Raw genomic sequence first — 20,916 nt, 5'->3', positions numbered from 1 at the left:
AAAAAAATATATTGTTTTCGTTGTTAGTCTCGGGACTTATTGAACGATGTGTTATATAGTTATTAAAGTAGTAGTACTACCGAGAATATCCGACTACTACTATATATATAACAAGCAGAAAAGACCAAGTACTCAACCTGGTTTTAACTGGAGATAGTACTATAGTATTATAGTAAAGATTTATTGTAGTAGTTACTATAGTAAAAAATTATAGATAATATACGAGTACCACCGGGAGTAGTACTATCAAGTAGATGCGACCACTACCATATATTATATTATATAAGTAGTGCAAAAGCAAGTAACCATAATATTCAAATTTTAATAAATATCTAAGGTATTACTAGTTTTTTACCGGTTGCTTGTACTGCATTAATATAGTAATAATAATAATAATTCTTATTATTAACATATTAACATTCATTATATTTTTAACCTGATTCAGAACCTTCATAATATTTAGTTTCTTGTAATTCAACATTATCTACTTTATTTACATGGAAAGTGTACCTTTAAGACCAATAATTTGAAATTATCAGCGGTTTTCTATAGATTTCTATAGTAAGAAACACTCTATCTATACTGCCATATATCGTAAGTAATTCAAAACTATAGAGCGTTCGATAATACCAAACTATCGGTAATACCGATAATACTATCAAGAGTATTCGACCTCTATAAAAACAATTCTATGCATGCTATTAAAGTTGAGAGCTGACGATACACATAATGCGACGAGAAGGGAGCAAAAAAACTTTATTTTACCTATTCTATTAGAGTATAAAGTAGTTTAAAGCATTTTGATGTCGTTTGAAGCCCCGCGTTTGAAAGTTCTCAACAGGTAATGCCGAATGAATTACATCGATGGCTATAATCGCACTTCAAACTGCATTTATAAACTTGAAGCGACAGAGTAAGCGGCTAACAAGTAAAGTTTCATGAAAAATATGAAACGTATTTACGAAACGAACGTACAACAGTTTCGATCCCCGCCACTCGTGCATATATTATTGTTAAAACGTATTGATTTAAAACGTCTGCCGCCTCTTTCGAAAAGGATTATCAACTTATTGTTGTACAGTTTATTGGAGGTGTGTGCGTTTATTAATTAAAACTTTGCAGACTGGCACGGTTTTAATACTCCGGTGGGGATTATTAAACGCCATAGCGGGGTCGGATTAAGTTTTTTCACTTGGGAACGCAACGTAATAAAACGTCGGGAAGAAAAGTGAACAACTGCAGCGGCACGTCCAACAGGATATGGGACGGAAAATATTTTTTACACCTACCGAAATAGCATCGCATTGTGTACTTTACACCGTGCATCTGATAAATTTACCTATCGGTTGTTTGTATTTTGTCGATATTTCAGTTCTGAAATGTTTGGAAGGCAAACAACGTTAATATACTGAAAGTTTTATCGGAAATTGTGCGAACGATGATACAAATGAAGTATTTATTTATAATATTTCGAAATGTATCTTTGGGGAGTGGTTTTATTTTTATCTTCACCACTGAGATATCAACCGTGGAATTACAACATAAGTTCGGATTGTTAAGTTTATGTACAGAAAGCTTAGCTTGGGCACCTTTAAGGTTGATAACTTTCTTGTTTAGTACGATACCGTGATTGCAGAAATGTTAATTGGTCTATGTAAATAATAAATGAGTTATTAGCTAATTAAAGGGGCAATTTCATACTTTAGTGACTTTCATAATGACTTTAATTCGGGGTTCTAAGCAAAATGAAATGCGAAAATATGAAAGTATCTTTCCATTTCTTGGCTTAAAGTAAGTAACATGAAAATCAATAAATCTGACATTGCTACCTGTTTGTTTATTGAGATCATTCATTATCTATAAATTGACAATTGTATGCTGATAACTTTAAATAAATCGAAAGATATCAAAAAGTATATTAGGTAACCAAAATTTTAGCCTTAGAGTGTTTACTTTTAAACATTATTTACTTTTACAAAAAGTTGACTGCTGATTTGAATCCATAAAATAGTTGATATTATTGAATCAATTAAGTCAGATAACGGGCCATTTATAGACGGTGCTAAAATTCGAAGTGGCCATTGGATGCGAATCGCGGAAATCCATCAGTCAACAATAAAATAGAAATTTGTCGTAACATTACAAGTCGTCCATTAAATCAAATTACTGAATCATTATCGCTCCACTCGAAACATCCAGTTGAAAATTGGCCGGCGCCCGTCCCGGCATTGGACCGCCTCCAAGAACGGTCTCGGTATATTTTCCTGCCAAACTGGCAACTCAATAAGCCGTGATTAACACGAAATCCGCGTGTAACTTAGTCGCAAGCGGCGGCAACGTGCAAAATAAAGTAAAAAAATGTTGGGGGGATGAAATCAAAAACCGTCAGACGATAAATCAGAATGCGGTGTTATTTTCATCGGCAGCCAGAAAAATCGAACGTCGAACATCTGCGAACATCACCCATAACTTTGACTTCCAACTTTGCATAGCCCGGAGGACCTGCACCACCTACCGGAATAACCTTCCCCCCTCGACCGAGTGCGAATCAATTTTCGACTCGATAATTTCCTGCAAGTGTCGCACGTTCAATTGCGCCGTTCTGTTGTGTGCGGGGTGATGAAATGTTTGTTGGGAGTAAACCTCGATATCATATGTAAATTAAAACCGTGCTCCGGAACAATGTCGGACGAGTTTGGAGTGTAAACAAGCCAGGTAGTTTCTAATAATTACGAAGAACCACGAAAATTATGAAGCGGTTGTTGGATGTGAATCACATCAACAAGCAAACAATCCAATTGGAATGCTTACTTCGTCTTTTGGCGGATATTTATTGAGTTGAGAAACTGTTACATGTTTTACGTTGTCTTTTGTGTTGGGAAATGCAAGGCCAATGTTTTATAAAATTCAAACAACTTGTTTGAACTGTGCATGTTTAAATAAAAATTTGGTTATGAATAGATTTGGGTATATTCCTTGAAATAGCGCAAGAGACTTAACGTTAACGTTATACTGGGTGTTCTGACTAGTGTTTGAGGTAAGAATGTCCTACGATTAGAGAAATTTCCTAAATCTAACCCTTTTCTTCCACCTCAGTCGTTGATGTAACCTCCTCCTTTGATGACTCTTTCATTGTATCCAATCTAACAAATATAAATAAAATAAAATCAAGACGACTTGATGTACTACATTCATCATAGGTCAGCCAATTTGTAATTAATGAAACCTTATTTAAGAAAATATCCAAAATATGTTGAATCACAGTCATTAACTCACCGTTCACTTCACAAAATTATAGATAATGGCATCACATTACCGATTTAAACAAGTAATTGATAACATCTGTAAGATAAGACCATGTTTTCACGTCTACACACTTGTTCCGCCGAAATCATGTTTTACTATCTCCCCAATATGTAGAAATGTCTTGGTAATACACAAATGTCACAGACCACATTAGTAATCTGTGCTAATATCGCCGTCAGGCTGATACATGATCGCCGTGCCGCATAGGTGTCGCTATCTAGACTTACTTTGCTCCAGAATTGGTCGTCTGCTTCATGTAGGGATGCACCCGGTTCGCGTTCGAGTCCAGCACCGAGGAAACCACAGTGTTGTTCTGGCCGCTGGCCGTGACCGGCGACAACTTGCCGGCCAGTGCGTCAAGAGTATGCAACATGATGTTAACACTACGCGGTAAGTCACTAAACTAATCGGGGCCCACGGCCCGAGCCACCTGCGATAGCCGGGATGATTTCTCACTGATAAGATAACGGAACGCTCGGCATCGCACCGATCATCGATCGGCGGCTCATATTGCGACCGTCGAATCGCCGAACGGGCTCCGGATCGCAAAATTGGTCGGCGGCTTCACGGCGCGCCAAAATCCCAACATGGTCGCAACGTGGTTATTAAAAAAGCTTCGGCAGCGGAGGAGGGAGGGGTGGCGCTCACAGATCGGTAGTGACACACTACAAGTTTACTACGGAAGAGCCTGGAAAAGCACAGAGGTGTCAAGATGTGTATGTCGACCGGCAACGCCGTTCGGTTTGTTGCACCGAACCGAGTTGCGGTTGACGGTATGTCGTTTTGGCTGGACGCCCATAAACATAGAAAAGCGGGAGGAGGGCCAAAAAACAGTACGAGACTGGACGTGGAACGGACGGACAGAGCTTAGCACATAGAGAATGCAACTCCACGAAATTTACTGGTTGGCAAACGGGGTAACCGGTCGTCTTGGTCAGGTCTTCTCCACGCAACCGTTCTGGCGCTGAACCTGATCAGTACCACCGAAGTGATATAGGAAGGGGGTGCCTTGGAAATTATGCTTTGATGTTGTTGATTGCTCCATCTTGGTTCTACAAGCAAAAAATGTTGTTGTAATGGTACCAACCACCTCAGCACACATCAACATTGCCGGTACCAACACACAAAAATAATCTAAATCTCCCGTTTAGTGCAGTACCATCCAGAAATAGCTAAACAGTACTTAACGTCATATTAACCACATTACATATGCAGAACATGTGAGATTTACATGTTCATAAAATTAAGTCATACTACTCAGATTATATGTTATGCGTAGTGACAGGGTTCAAAAATAACCTGGACAGTTTCGAATCATTTCAAAACAATGACACGCACAATCAAATCGAGGTGGAGCAACAAGTTCGCCGAAACGAATCATTTAACATCAATTCGATGAGTAATATTTTCATTTTAGCTTTCGACCTTATTATCTGCACTAGTTGATGATGAAGTGAAAAGCTAGTCCTTATCGTGATAACATTGACATTAGTTTATTGTGATTATTTGATATGCAACTAACAATAAGGATTTTTAAATGATAACACAATGTGCTGTTTCAAACACTTTTATGACACCATTAAGTAAAGATTAGCGACTCTATTTGCACATGTGTTTGGACTGAATATTTCATGAAGTGAGAGATTTCCTGATATGTATGTCAGTTTTATTTATACAACTGTAAAATCGGTTTCCGTGACTAATTTCCATGTTAGACATGAAAAAGAAGATGCAACACGTTGCAAATCATTTATCGTTGTTATTACATGAATAAATTTGGTGATGATTACATTTTTGGTTTTCAATTGTAAAATTAAGATAAATTACTATTTTTTGGAGGGAAAAATTTGCCTTTTGTTTTTTAAGATTGGGTAAAAAGTATTTTTAGTCTTGAACTTTACAATGTCATGCAAAACATGTGTGAAGAAGAAGCAACAATTAGCAGAATGTAGTACTTTTTGGCACACTTATGTAAAAACTTCCAGGTTACCTTTGATGATAACACTTACAAGGTACCACACTCCACATCAGCAACCACACTCAATCAACGACAACAACAACATCAACAGCAACAACAATGGTGTCAGCAAAAAATGCTTATCCCACTTGCTCAGCAGGCTGAACAACCCCGCTCCAACGAATCTACATTTCGAAGACAGCCAAAGACATCGAGGCGAAAGAGGTGGACGGACACCAGCAATGGTTCGCAAGACCGTCAAGGCATAATTCCCAAAAACACCGTCCGCCCATCATCGTTTCCACCCGTCAGGAGACTGACAAAAACAGAGTAACGAAAGCGTTCGAGCCGCGTGTCGTCGGTTCCTCGTGCGTCTCGCGCTCTGCCCGGCGCTCTTCCCGCCGTCGTGACGCGCACGTACCGTTCGCCGCGACGCTCCGCACTGCACTGACCGCCGCTGCTGCCGCCGCCGGTGTCGGGACGAGCGCGGACGCAGGCGCCGGGACCGCGAGCGCCGTGCACTCGGGGGCGACGAAGAGAAAGGCACATGGGCCGCGGCGCGTCCCGACGCCGGACGCCTCCGAAGCCGCCGCCGCCGCCGCACCACCGGAGTTTATTTAAGATATAAAGAATAAATGCTAAATGGACCTTTTGTCGGGTTTGTGGGTTTATTAAAAATATTAGCCTTTGTACACAGTCAAGGACCGACATTAAAATTTATAAACACACTAAAACAACCATAAAAATAATCCATAAAACACCATGTAGAAATGAGAGATCATTCATTCACTTAGTAAAGAGGAGTAAATTTGCTCTACCGACTTTACTCAATCAATAATGATCAATTTATTAAGTAATCCTAACTAAACACAAGGTATTGTAGCTATCCTTGGGCAAAGCTCCTTTGCACAGCTTCAATGCTGATAGTTTTTTTTGTGGAGCATACCCGCTTCAACTGAGTTCACTTGTTTGAACTTAAACCACCGAAAGCCATAAATACAGTACACGCATTATTTGTGGTGATATTATAATTTGAACTTGTCAAACTTGTCTTTAGAGCCTTTGTGTATAATCCCCAATAACATACCATTGTAGAAGCTAACATTTAAATAGTTAGACAGTTCAGACAGTCGGATAATTAGAAACTAACAATAATTTTCCTCTATTTATTTATCTAAAGCAAATACAATTCAAGTTAAAATTCAATTAAGCTTGTTCTTTATAAATCTCACAGTGACGCGAATAAAGTATTTAGCGTAACACTCACTATAAATTTATAGTGTCTATAAACCGGCGGAATTATTTTAGTCCTCCATTTGTTGTTCCCTTATTTATGTCTCGGAATGTGTCTTTAGCATTATGATGATAATAAATTTTGCAAGAGAATAGGATAAAGTGCCACGGAAAACCGGAGGCTGTTAATTTTATGTCGTCAAAGGCACAATGTGTTATTATGGCAATCGTAATATTTCGCACGCTAAAAATATATTAGACCGAATAAAGTTTGATTTACAAAATAAATTGGCGCGTTCCATCTTCCCTTTCTCCTTCCATTACCTCATTCGCGGACCACCGTCATTTTTATTATGGGCGACCAAAAAAAAACTAATCTAAATCGAGATCGTTAAAGTAAAAAAGATGATTTGAATAAGCCGCAATTGTACGGAAGCCGGATGAACTGAGGAAAACTCAATTTAAATAAATGTAAATAAACATCGATGACAAATCTGCGAACATCCTGTTGGTTTTCGTCGTCCACCCCTCCCCACCAATAATCCACCCGCCGCCCCGAGTTAATTCATTTCCTCGGTCGCCATTTATCGATAAGTCGTAAACGTAATTAAAAGTTTTCTAAGAAAATCCAATCTTGTTAGTTATTTGATGAATTATCTGACAGTGTCTAAACGTCTTTGATATTGTTTGGCGAACGGAAGTTGGAACGTCTGATCCCGGCGAACACTTTTTCTAATTAGGCTGTCGCGGAGTTAATCTTTATTATGGGTCGCCGGCACTATCTGTAATTCGGCGGGAGGCGCGAGCGATAATTACGAACGGGACCCCGATAGTCGCTGCGCAGACTATGCACTTTCTTTTTCCCCGTTTTATGCTACGTCGTTTGTCACCGGGAAATTTAATATTGTTGCCCGATTTCTGTTTATCCGGTCCTTTTTTGCCTCCTTCGTTATGAATTTCTGTTCTGGCGTTATTAATTTCTAATCCATTGTCTCCGGCAAACGACTTGAAGTTCACGGTGCAAAGGGACAGATGTAATTAAATTATATTGTAATGGAGTTTAAATGAAAATAGGAGATGCAATCGTTACGGCGGAGGTCGCTCATAGTTGGGAGTAGGACAGATCAAGGTTGCACATGCGCACTCCAAATCTAGGGAGAATTTAGAGGTATTGGTTATAAGTTTACCTCCCTGTTATTTGTTTATTTTAAAACATACAACAAATTTTAAATAAAGTTTCTGTTAAAACATATGAGCGGTACTACTTGAATTGGAAGCCAGTACTGATCAATCTAGGTTCTAGGGAGAATTTAAAGGATTGGTTAGATTTTTACATCTCTGTTATTCGTTTATTTTAAGACATATAAGAAATTTTAAATAAAACTTCTAGTAAAACATACATACTGTACTACTTGAATTAGATGACAGTACTAGTTAATTTAAGTCCTAGGCAGAATTTAGAGATATTGGTTATATATTTACCCCGCCACCCCTATTATTTGTTTAAGATATTTAAATAAAATTTTTAGTAAAACATATGAGTTGTAGTACTTGAATTAGATTTTATCAGTACTGGTCAATCGGAATATAGAGATATTGGTTATATGTTTAATTTCCTATTATTTGTTTATTTAAAGAGATACGAACAAATTTAAATAAAATTTTTAGTAAAATATATGAGCTGTACTATTTGAATTGGATGCCAGTACTGGTTAATCTAGGTCCTACGATTGATACCAAAAGGCCAGGGAGAGAAAAAATTCAAGAGCTTCTATTCTATATGAAGGTGTCATTTTGAATGTTTATTTCCCATTCTACCCAAAAAAACTTGTCACTAAGGAAGCTTTTCATCTTCGGATACTGAATTCTGAGTAGTTTTTGTCATGTCAAAAGTGCTGGTAAATGTATGTCATATGTTTTGAAACTCATTTTTTTATTGGAGTAAATACTGTATCGACCTCGGAGGATTTAGCAATTAATTACAGAAGTACAGAGTACAGAAAATTTTTATTTGAGGAAAATATCCAAGTTTAAAGAATCTTCTAGAATTTTTGTGAGGATTCCTTCGATGTTATTTGATTTGATTCTCTGAAGATTTCGTAGTTTGAACCACTGCTGTTAAGTCGGTGTTACAAGAATGGCAGGATTATGGTTTACTTTATTTAACAAGCAACTATGTTTTGTCTATCCAATTTGTTCTTTCTTTAATAATATTTGGAGATAAAGTCCCATGGTTTTATCTTCGGATACTGAATTCTGAGTAGTTTTTGTCATTTCAAAAGTGCTGGTAAATGTATGTCATATGTTTAGAAACTCATTTTTTTATTGGAGTAAATACTGTATCGACCTCGGAGGATTTAGCAATTAATTACAGAAGTACAGAGTACAGAAAATTTTTATTTGAGGAAAATATCCAAGTTTAAAATATCTTCTAGAATTTTTGTGAGGATTCCTTCGATGTTATTTGATTTGATTCTCTAAAGATTTCGTAGTTTGAACAATTGCTGTTAAGGCGGTGTTACAAGAATGGCAGGATTATGATTTACTTTGTTTAACAAGCAACTATGAGTTAGTTAGATAAAGTCCCATGGTTTTAATAAAACTTTGGACACCTAGAGTTACTTGTGAAGTTGTCTTCCTATGTCTATTATCAAAAAGAATCACTTCTTTAGCAAGGGTTATTTCATTTTCTGTGGTGCCAAAGTGTAACGGTCTGCAGAGGAAAGTGAAATTGAGTTTTTTAGAATGAGTCTATGTAGAAGACTTTAAAAGCTTCGTAGACTTGGAATTCTTAGATAGACTTATTGAACACAACAGGTCAGATTGAGGGATAATGGAAATCCATCTTAAAAATGTAAACAAAAGGGTGTCAAAATATGAACAATAACCCTTTATAAAACAGAATAGTGTACTCCAATCAGTCCTCCACTGTGCGCCTTACTATAAGAAGCAAAACATTAAACCGGCAATTAAAACAAAGTAGTCGGGATCAGGTGAAGCTGACAGTATCCGTCAGGATTTATTCCCGGCCGTTCGATTAGTTGTGCGGCTTCGGCGGGTCGAAAGTTTATAATTGGAATGGCCCGTCGTTCGATGTTTACCTCGGAGCCGCCGCCACGCGGACGACGTTTCTACGTGTATCGTTGATAGATCGTGGGGCGTCTTCCGACCGACCCGCTCCCCGAGGGACCGACGGCCGACGGCTCCCGGATTGACTATTTTTATTACCGGATCCGTAACGCCGGAAAATGTACCGGGATCGTAATCTTTTTCCGTGGGTTGAGTACGCGGATGCGGCGACTGTGTCACGCGGACGAAGGTCGCCCGAATATTATTTATGGCGGTCGCAAGAAGGTGAAACTGCTTAAAGTGGAAAGTGACTTTTTTCCAGAAAACTTATATGTTATAAGTAGGGGTTTTTCAGTAGCCGTGAGGCGTGTACAATATCTTTTCGAAGAAAGGGCGTCCGATTACACTCAAGTTTGTATCTAATTCCCAATATTCCCGTTCGTTTTAACTTTCTAATACGACACCATAAAAAATTCAACGCTTCGAGATTAGTTATCGGCAACTGCCTCAGACGTCTAGACTCAACATGACGGTAAATAAAAACGGTGGTAGGTGAATAAGAATCTTCGCCCCGAAGGAGAAGTCCCAGAAACTCATTTAGCTAAGATATAAATATGTCGGGGGTGGTTGGTTATCTTATCTTCGGTCGCGCATCCTCGCCAACCAATTATGACTGTTCCTACATGAAATTTATATTTTCCCTTCATATTTATTCCCTCGGCCGTATTTCTATTCACTGGCTCGGTATTGCGTTCGTATAATTCTATGAAAAGGTCGGCAACAAGTTAAATGGTCTTCGATTTTCCTACCTTGATGATAAAGCAAACGGTTTTTGTACAGTTGCTTTGTAGTAACTGTAGTAGTTCATGACTTATTTTTTTAACATTTATCTATATAACCTGTAATAATTATATAATCTAAAAATGTATCTAGAGATAAAAAAATACCGTCATATTTTGGTAGAAGATTTTAAAAAGCTTGTTAACAAAATAGGCAACAGACAACAGTAAGTAATAGTAATTTAAATTGTGACATAAGTTGACGAGCAGAAAAAGAAAAGCATCTATTCCTACTTTTTACTAATAATTGGAGTAATATTTTATTAATTCAATAAATATTGCTAAGGATTCAGGCATACTAATTAAGAGGGAGAGGTTTGAACATTAGTTAATTAATTTTCCTCATTTGCACAATTTGAATTTCATTTATTATAAAATATTCTCATTAATTAAATTATCGTGCTAAGACTTTATTTTTACTAAAATGCGAAAATACACTTCATTTAAAATTAAAATTAAACATAAAATTGTTTTTAGATTTAAAAAAATATGTTTTATGCAGAAGCACATAAATGTAAAATTTCATTATTTATACCACACTAAATTTAATCCCAAAATAAAGCTTTATTTTTGTACATTACATTAAATATGCATATATTTTATATCGAATTTCTTTACTCTCGCAGTTGTGCAATTTTATTAACACTGAAAAGGTTTTATAAATTATAATAGGCAAATTTGAACATATTATCATAAAATATTTAATGCACTTATGCACTGAATTAAGGAAAATTTCGTATTTTCAAAGGATGCACTTAAAATAAATCAATAATTAAACGTGGAAAATTGCCCAAATTATGGAAAGAAATAATAACATCACGAACACGAAAATAATATTCATTTTTATTCCAAAAAGATGAGAAGTAGCTGAGTTGAAGCTGATAAAAATTCAATGGGTTTAGCAGCAAATTTATAAATTATAGTGTATTTACATAAGGTACTATGTGAAATAAATAATGGTCATGCGCAGTACACGTGATTGTTGAAAAGGATTAAAAGTAAAGGTATTCAAATAATGTATTTAGGCAAATATTAAAAAATTTTTTGGACGCAATAATTTGTTAGAATGGAGAATAGTTTTTTATAATAAAATTTTTATTCTTCTAAGACTTGAAATATTCGTAGTAGAATAAATTATTTATTAAAAATAATTACATTGAACTTATTTGTACTCACAATTGTAAATGCAATTTTATTTATTAATATAATAAAAGATTTTGCAAATATTAGTAAGTAAATTTGAACAAATCATAGAATATTCAATGCATTCGCTCTCAATTAAGGAAAATTTAATGTTTTTAAAGATTGCACTTAAAATAAATCAATAATTAAACGTGGGAAATACAAAAAGAAATATCAGGTTATGAAAAACTAATAATAATAATATCAGGGATACGAAAACCTTATTCATTTTTATTCAATAAGATGAAAAATAGCTGAGCTGCAGCGTATGAAAATTTAATAGATATAGCAGCAAATTTATAAACTATAGTATATAAGGTACTATGTGATACAAATAATGGTCATGTGTAATATGCTTAATTGTCGTGTATGTACTGAGGTTTTATAAAATTTAATAGACAAATTTGATGATATTATAATATCATAAAACATTCAGTGCACTCATACACTCAATTAAGCAAAATTTCATATTTTAAAAAGGATGCACTTAAAATATTTCAATAATTAAACGCGGAGAATTGCCCAGCTCATGAAAAGAAATCACCAATTCTTCAAAATGGTAAACTCGACTGAGATAAATTAAATATTTCACTATAAAGATGATTAAAGTATACGTATAATGGAATCCAATTTATTTTGATCAGACACAAAATAGCTGTGTTAGAGCTGATAAAAATTCAACAGTAAATAAATGAACTTTACTTCTATATATCATAAGGTCCAATATTAGCCTGCAAACGATTAAAAATATTTGTAATTAAATAATCTCTCCACTAAAAATGTGAAATTTTGGATGTTTAGTTTATATACTACAGGAAAAAACTTTGGATATACAATTTAATCTTCTTTGTAACGTAAGTTATCTCGATTTGGTTTGTTACTCACTCTGGACGTCAGTCTCAGTATAATATGTTTACATATTAAGTAAATACACTGTTATCTTGGTACAGGTCCCAGTGAATGAACAGTTTACTTTAAAAAATGTAAAAGAACACCTTTACCAGTTTTAAAAGTAAAATTTTAAAATAAATAAATAATAAAATTATATCCTTTAGATAATTTTTATTCAAGATCAAAACCGTTTGCCTTCCGTCCTCGTCACCCGAATCAAATGCGGCCCAGATAACTTCCGGAGCAGAGTTTCCCAAAGACAAAACGCCATTCTTTGCGTTCGCAAGAGGCGCACGAAGAGACGACAGAGCGGGTTTTCAGTCGTTATCGTGCCCCTTAGGACGTCTGCCGCGCTGGTGTCAACCACCTCTGCTTATTTAGAGATTTGCTTTTGTGTTTGCACCTTACAAAAGACGCTGCCGCCGCCGCCGCCACCGCCGCGAACAAGTTGAATTAAATCCCCGGGTTTATTTCTTAACCGGCTGCGATTTTACGAAACGCCACGGGAAAACGGCAACGAGCAAATGCAATAATGCAAAGTACCGGGGAAACTGGCGCCGCATCCCGAGATCAAACAGTCGAGGATTGGATGTTAATAATGGAAAGTCGACCTGTGGATCGTCGGGGCGACTCAATGCGGCCGATTCGGAGGTGTTTTTTTCCTTATTTCGTCCGGGTTGCTGCACGTAAGGGGATTTATGACGGAACGACGGGCCGGGAAAGGTGAACGGTAATTTTATGGAGTTCCTCAAGCCGGAGTTGGCCTGCAGGTGGAAAGTTTTCAAGGGGCGAGCGACGAGGACGACACGCGGACGAGGCAAAAGAACGCGAGGAGGACAAACAATCTGGAGATTTTAAAGGACGCAGGAAATGTGAAGGGCCGTCTCCCTCGACGGAGCGGCATTCATCTTGCATACGTACGTCTCGAGTGCGATTCATGCGGTCCGCACGCACGCAAAAAGCGACAAGGGGGGCTTTTTTATCATTATTCCGGACTGCAGACAGTGATTATCGTTGTGGAGGACCGGGGAATTAATAATGGTCGGTTTTCACGGAGACTCACCTCCACACACATGCACACACGAACCACGGTATCTGATGACGCCGTGTCAGGCAGGTTTTTTATGCCCTCCGACCGGTGAAATATGACGTGCGATGAATTTTATGGGCGGTTATGAATTTTAATTTTATTAAAATGCGTCCACATTAAAGTCGGCTCGGAATTGAAGATTGCGAGGCAATAATTGTTGTGGTACAGTTCGTTTACACTGTAGGCGGATATTTTTGCGCATTTCACGTAGGAAAACATTAATCTGTGAATGTAAAAGCATATTTTCATGGTGCGGCGTGGCTCTCTAATCACATTTTTTCAGCGCTTGCTCTAATTAATAAGCGTTGCTGCGAACATATTTTCCACGAAATAAATCCAAACCTGCATTTCCTGGTGAAAATATTCGGTCCCAAAATTGCTTCGCATCTGATTAAAACGGATCCCCTGAACGAGAGGCCTTTAAACATTAAAGGGTTCCAACAGAATGTAATAAAACGTTAATATAAGGAGGCATTCTCTTTGATTGGCACTCCAATTATCTTTGACACGATTTCGTCCGCATCAGTGAAAAGGTGGAAGGGTCAAAGTGGAAAAAGATGATCACTAATTGGGGAATATCATTCACCAAATAATTTGCATTCCTCACCAAATACACTGTTCCAAAATTTAACGCACCATCTATAATTTTGTAAATACTTTTTTCTATTTAAGTAAATAGAACATTGTTTGTATTGACTTTGAAACAACCCTGTATGACGTTTTTACGAAATGTATAGATTCTTTGTTATTTGAAATATAGTGAATTTGGTAAATTAGTTCAACAGGTTAAACTATCGCCGCATCGCGATGTTTCGAACTTATTGTCCCCATTTTTTTTTTTTAATTTTCGGTAATTATCAATTTGCATCGGCAATCTAGAAATTTAACTCGTAATGAGTGTGCCCAAACGGTTGTTTTATTGGAAAAAGGTTGGAATTACTGCATAATAGCCGAAAGGTTTTGTGTATCCCATACATATATTACCCGTATGTTACAACGGTACATGGAAAGTGGTGACTTTACTAGGACACCAAGTCAGGGTAGAAATCGTGCTGCAACTCCTGCTCAAGATCGTTTTTTGGGACTTTTAACTTTGAGACAACGATTTGTGACTACAAGAAGATTAAAGCCTCAGTTGGAAAACGTAGAAGGAATTCGAATAAGTATTGAAACTATTCGACAACGACTTAGAGAAGGTAATTTACAACTACAGCTCGCAGTCCAGATTTTAACCCAACAGAACATATCTGGGATATTCTTGGGAGACGTTTAAGGTATCATCGTAACTTGTGGAGCGTCTTCTATTCATAATTTGGAAGAATTAGAATCACAGAAGATGTGTGAAAATTTTAAAAAAAATTTAAGATTTTTTGTAACAATTATAAATAAAAACTTACGTTTATTTTCCTGTTTTCAGAAAATATTAATAATAAACAACTATTATTGGTTCTTAGAACAATGTATAATTACAACTAATATTTTTCAATTCCAATTCAAACGAACAATTTAACCCCATCCCTTATCTGCGACCTAAAAACGTAAAACATACGATGCGTCGAGTTTTCGTCGAGACAAAAGCCCGCAACAAAAGCACCCATTGTTGTATTGTCGGGATGTTTCCCCTTTGTATTTATTTCGTTTTTAGTAATGAACCAGTAATTATGGCCGCGGTAATCTTGGCCACGTCTGATTCGGAACAATGAAATATGTGTGTAATTGAAAATCGATAATCCGCTCCAAAGATGTACACACGTAAAGTTTCATATTTTTGTCAGTATTTCGTTTTATAAACATTTGGGGATTATGTAATAAACGCGTAGTTTTTAATGCGGGGGAAAACAACCGTGATGATCAAAAATTTGATAAATTACGTTTGCTGAAAGGTTTCATTAAAACTAAATAAAATTTCCATTTAAACAAAATCAATAGAATATACAGCCCACGCTTCAAAATTTAAGCAAATCATACAAAACGGAACGGATGAATAAATTCGAATAAACAAAAACATTACCAATGCTGACTGATAAAAAACCATTATTGAACAAAGGACCAACATAAGTGTGTTCGTGTTAAGCCACGTCGTGTTTGAGTGATTTCTCCGAAAACGTATTCAAAAGTCCCGATTCGATTGTTTCACTGTGCCACGTATTTAATAATTTTGTTCGTGGTCAATGTCATCGAACCGAGCCGGTCCGGGTTTTATTTGAGAACCATTAATCAAACCGATTCAAAGCTTGTCGGCATCAACGACGAGATTTTTACAATATAGGCGATAAAATTTCGGGCGACATAATAGATCACACTCATACCTGGCAAAGCGATTTATCTTGTCCGCCGCCCATAATCCGGAAAAGTTTCAGATCAAACTGCCACGGACGGACGAATCGGGATTTTCATTATTCAATAATAAACGCATTGTTGGCGGATAAGTTTCGGGACATTAATCAAACTGTTAATGCACAGATTAAACCCCCGTTAATTGCACTATCTACAAATAATTTGTTACAGTCCACACTCCACGAGCACACATTTTAACCGTACATTAATTACTCAATTTTTCCCCCTTTTATCGTTTTATGAACATTGTTCGTACACAGAGAAAAAATAGTTAACTTGGAGCTGAAAATTCAATGGATTCAATAAAAAATAAAATAGAATCTTTTATTTTTTTTATCATAATTTTTCTTTTTCATTCGAATGATCTGCCAGGAACTGAATAAATTGACTATTATAAATATTTACATCGGATTTCATTTATACTGAAAAAGTTTTATAAATTTTAATAGGCAATTTGGAACAAATCATAAAATATTAAATGAACTCACGCACTCAATTAAGGAAATTTTTATATTTTCAAAGGATGTACTTCAATATTACAATAAGTCAACAGGGAAATAATAATATCCTTCTTAATTTTTTTTTAAATTTTGTTATACGACATTTATTCCAATTAGATGACAAATAGCAGAGTTACAGCTAATGGAAATTCAATAAATTTAGCATCAAATTTATAAATTTCATAAAATCTCTTGGAGTCAATAATTTAGTATAAAATGTACATTATAATTGGTGTTATTTACCGTAATTTTATATAAATAATAATTATCGTTTATGTCTGAAATCTTCCCTGACCAATTTTAAGTATGATATAAGTACCATCTCCATCCAACTCTTCCGAATTGATCAATAAGAAACATGTTATCCACCAATTATCTGTGATCTTGTGCTTATTACGCAACTAAACTTGTGTATGTTACTCTGTTACTAGTTTGAATGGAGTATAGTTTTTATTATAAAATTTTCATTTTATGTCACATTTTGGTGTGCTAGGACTTAAAATGTTCGTGATAGAATAAATTAATTCTAAAATTATAAAAAATAATTATATTAAATTTCTTTAAACTCATAATCGTATATGCAATTTTATTTATACTGAAAAGGTTTTATAAATATTAAAACATAAATTGAACAAATTATCATAAAATATTCAATGCACTCATGCATTCAATTAAGTAAAATTTCATGTTTTCAAAGGATGCACTTAAAATAAATCAATAATTAAACGTGGAGCTTATGAAAATAAATAATACATTTCTTATATATTTTTTAGTAATTTCGTTTCACCGAACACGAAAATCATATTCATTTCTATTTCAATCTGATGAAAAATAGATGAGTTGCAGCTGATGAAAGTTTTACAGATTTAGCAGCAAATTTATAGACTAGTCTTTTCTTCGATGGGGCTTAAAATTTTCATCCAATTTGGATTTGAATTGAAACGAGTGTGATTGAATAAACAAAAATTTGAAATTTCTGATTTTCTTATTATTTGTTGCTTAAAAAACCTATTTAAACGATGAAATTGTATGAAAATTGTTAAAAATTGTTTTTCATCTTACAGGAATCTGAAATATCAGATATTCTTATTATTTGTTGCTGGAAAAAACTATTTGATGGGAACAAATTGAGCACTCTTAAGGTGACTTAAAACATTTCAATAGTTCTAAAATAGAAATTTGACAAAATAATCGATTTTTCAGGTAGTTTCTTTATATATTAATTCTTCTCAAGAAAAAACTGTGAGATCAATATACTCCGGAATGGAAAACTCGATTGAGATAATTTAAATATTTTTTTATAATGATAATTTAGTTAAACGTTCGCCACAATCATATGAAAATTCATCTGATTTAGCTGCATGTTTAAAACCTAGTCATTTCTTTGATGTATCATAAGATTTTTACTTTTCATCCTATTATGACTTGCTATTAAATAAAATGTGTGTGATTTAAAAAACGATCGATTACAAATATGGAACATCAGATATTCTGATCTGAAAGAATTGAAATTTGTAAATTAATATAACTTCAAATTCTAGAATAAAACTTGAAAACACTAAGTTATAGTTTTTCAGATAGTTTCAGTCCACAGTCCATGAGCAAACACATTTTAAACGAAAATTAATTACTCAATTTTTCCCTCCCTTTATCCGTTTATGAACATCGTTACTCCATAAAGTAAAAACCATGAGATAAAAGTTTTCGAATTAAATTCGGTGCAACTCTCCTGAACATTTTTGTGGCAGCATAACAATTCAGTGCTGCTTTTTTAGTCTGTCCAATTCAGAATTTATTACGGTTTCCACATGGAAATAAGGGATGTGTAACAGAAACACATAAACTGAATAAACTTTATACATATTCGGATCAGGTCCGTTCTCATATTTGACAATTGTCTATTGTTTGCACACACACACTGGATTCTTGTATCCTCAAATCAATACCCAACGGTGAATGTACACAATTTTAAAGAAAAATATGGATTTTAGATTGATGTATGATATTTATTTTAGTTTGTATATGAATTTGCCTATTCATTTTCTTGTTACTTTTATAATATATAGGGGTAGGTTAGAAATTTGTTGACATGTTCATGCAGTGCCTCCCAAAACTGGGAGTCCCGCATATATTTCTCTAAAATTCACAGCGAAAAAAATATAAAACTGGTGCAAATACGACAACGGGAATCCGGTGGGAGTACGCTGATGATGATGAACGCAGGGGGTAGAACCGTCGGTTATGACGACGAGTCAACTAACCGACGTCAGACTCAACGCAGTGGCTGACAGCCTGTTGCGGGGCGTCGCGACTCACGGGGGCCGTAACAGATCCATCACCGGCAAAATTGACATTTTTCGGATAGTTCCGCCGACGCCCACCCGAATATTTATTACCGGAAATAAAGGGATGCATGCACACGCGAAAGAGTGCGGCACAGATGAAATACGCACGTACGTCAAAAAAGAAAAAATTGAATTTTTTCCTTTTCGGCATCACATTTATTGCCCGTTTTTTCGTATGCGAATATGACGTGGCGCAGATGTAGTTGAATAATGAAACGTGTTTTGGGAGCTGGTCCGGGAACTGGGGAGTTTCGCTTTCAGACAATTCCGGATAATATTATTAGAAACAATGACGTAGGTGCAGACGTGTCAACGCAAAACAACTGATCAGAAAAGGTTCATTAAGCAGGAACGGTTCTGATATATCCCCGTCATGTTACAATTAGGCATTAATGGGTGGATAATTCAGGGGATTTGTTCCCTACAGAAACCACTTAATGCTTTTCACGTGAAAGGGAAGCGATCTAATCTAGTTTACTTGTTTAGGTTAATTCGTCCCAATCAGATTTGAATTTTACGCGAGATTGCGATGCGGAGATTTATACGGGGCGTCTGGAAAATTGATACATCAAAACGAAATAAGGGACAATCTTGATTGGGTTGTAGCTACATCGTAAACCAAGACGTTGCACCGTCTTGCAAATTACTTTTTTAGTAAGCGAACCGACACAATTATTAATCCATCTGTGCCCCGATCCGGGGAAAAACCGAGATCAGACAGCCCCCCCACGCGATGTTTATCACTTAGAGCGACGGGGCAATAAAAACGACATCAAACCACGCTCTCAGACGGCGTCATCAGAATCGCGTTCCGCCGCCATTATTCGAAATGATGAATCCGCCGCTCCCTGGGCTAATGGCCGCCCCTACGTCCGATACACCGGAGCCAGAAACGGAAGTCGGGCCGGATACGCCGCTGGTAATAACTCTAGACAAATAGGCCAGTTCAAGAGCCCGCCAGGAAGACGGTTTTTATTTTTCGTCAGCGGGGAAAAGTGGCTGATGAATGGGCGGTGAGGGGAACGAGTGGACGACACACTTGGAGGACCGGTAGGATGTATGTTAATGGGGTGGATTTTGTGTAAAGCTTGGTGATTGTTCTTTGTGGGTAGGACCATTAAGCTAGATTTAAAGCTGCTCAAAAGACCAAAACATGAACGAACAAAGAACCAAGAAAGGTACGAGTGTCGTGGAGGATTTTCATAAATACAGACACGACATAATCTGGGACAGCAAATCTTGAAGGAATTGTAATGCAATCAAATCAGTACAAAGGCAAGTAATGAGTTATTTAGGAGTTCAAGAACTGAAGTTCAAAGAAAAATATAAAACAGAAATCAATAGTCAAGGTTTCCAATGAATATTTAATATGTTTTTCTACTGATAGCTCGAGTCTGACTACTTCAGACGGTAATTTTAAATTAATTGATTAAAAACCGGATCAATTTTGGTGCCTCGAAACTTTTCGGCGCCTTTACGACCATATATTTTCAATTTATGTGAATCTGAATTTTAATTCAAGATCCACTTTTACATTTTCCGTATCTGTTCAAGTAATTTGCATTAATATTCATTGGTGGGGCATAAAGCTTTACCGGATATAACGAAGTCGTTCTAATTTTTCCAGTTTCGCCAAATAAAACATATTTAGTAAATTGGAATTGATTTCGTCAGTTTGATAAATTCTCTTTCGATTTAATTTAAAATTAAAATATCTCGGGGATATTTACGAATTGAATGAGGTCCGGAGGAAATAAGGAAGTTACATCAAAGGAAATGAAACATTCAAATTCAGTGCATTTGGAGAATTAAATGCATGCCTAAAACTAGTTCAGAATACACATCTAAGAAATTATTTCATGCACTCGAGAAACTCATTTCGAGTCATTTTTAATTTATTTCTATAAATCTAATTAATAGAAGAAACCTACTGATGGGAGCACGACGAATTATAACTTTGTCCCAGTTACGTGGCATGCAAAGCATAAAACATGATAAAGTATAACTACATAAATAGTCTTTTGAGTGTTTCTAATTAGGACTAAATTAATTAGCAGGACTGCGTGCGGTTGTTGGCAAGATAAGTTCAACGTTAAACGTCCAAACTTAAATAATGATAATGTTAGTTTGTAAGGCAAACAGTATCTCATTTATATTACCCACGTGT

General features: G+C 35.9%; 1 protein-coding gene across 4 annotated transcripts in view; it reads right to left on the bottom strand.

Moving 5' to 3' along the window:
* LOC109600431 (CUGBP Elav-like family member 2) overlaps positions 1-20,916 on the bottom strand; it is a 372,127-nt gene that overhangs the window by 191,679 nt on the left and 159,532 nt on the right. Inside the window, exon 1 of one of the 4 annotated variants that reach the window (XM_049967988.1) lies at positions 3,534-3,716. The exons of the other annotated variants lie outside the window; for them this stretch is intronic. Coding sequence (XP_049823945.1) covers positions 3,534-3,679 — 146 coding nt within the window. The 5' untranslated portion in view covers positions 3,680-3,716. Of the gene's footprint in view, positions 1-3,533; positions 3,717-20,916 lie in introns of those variants that run through there. 4 annotated transcript variants of the gene reach the window in all.

The sequence above is a fragment of the Aethina tumida genome, chromosome 5 (genome assembly GCF_024364675.1).
Source record: "Aethina tumida isolate Nest 87 chromosome 5, icAetTumi1.1, whole genome shotgun sequence".
Taxonomy (NCBI): domain Eukaryota; kingdom Metazoa; phylum Arthropoda; class Insecta; order Coleoptera; family Nitidulidae; genus Aethina; species Aethina tumida.
Note: the sequence above shows the minus strand (reverse complement) of the source record. Positions and strands in the feature narration are given on the sequence as shown.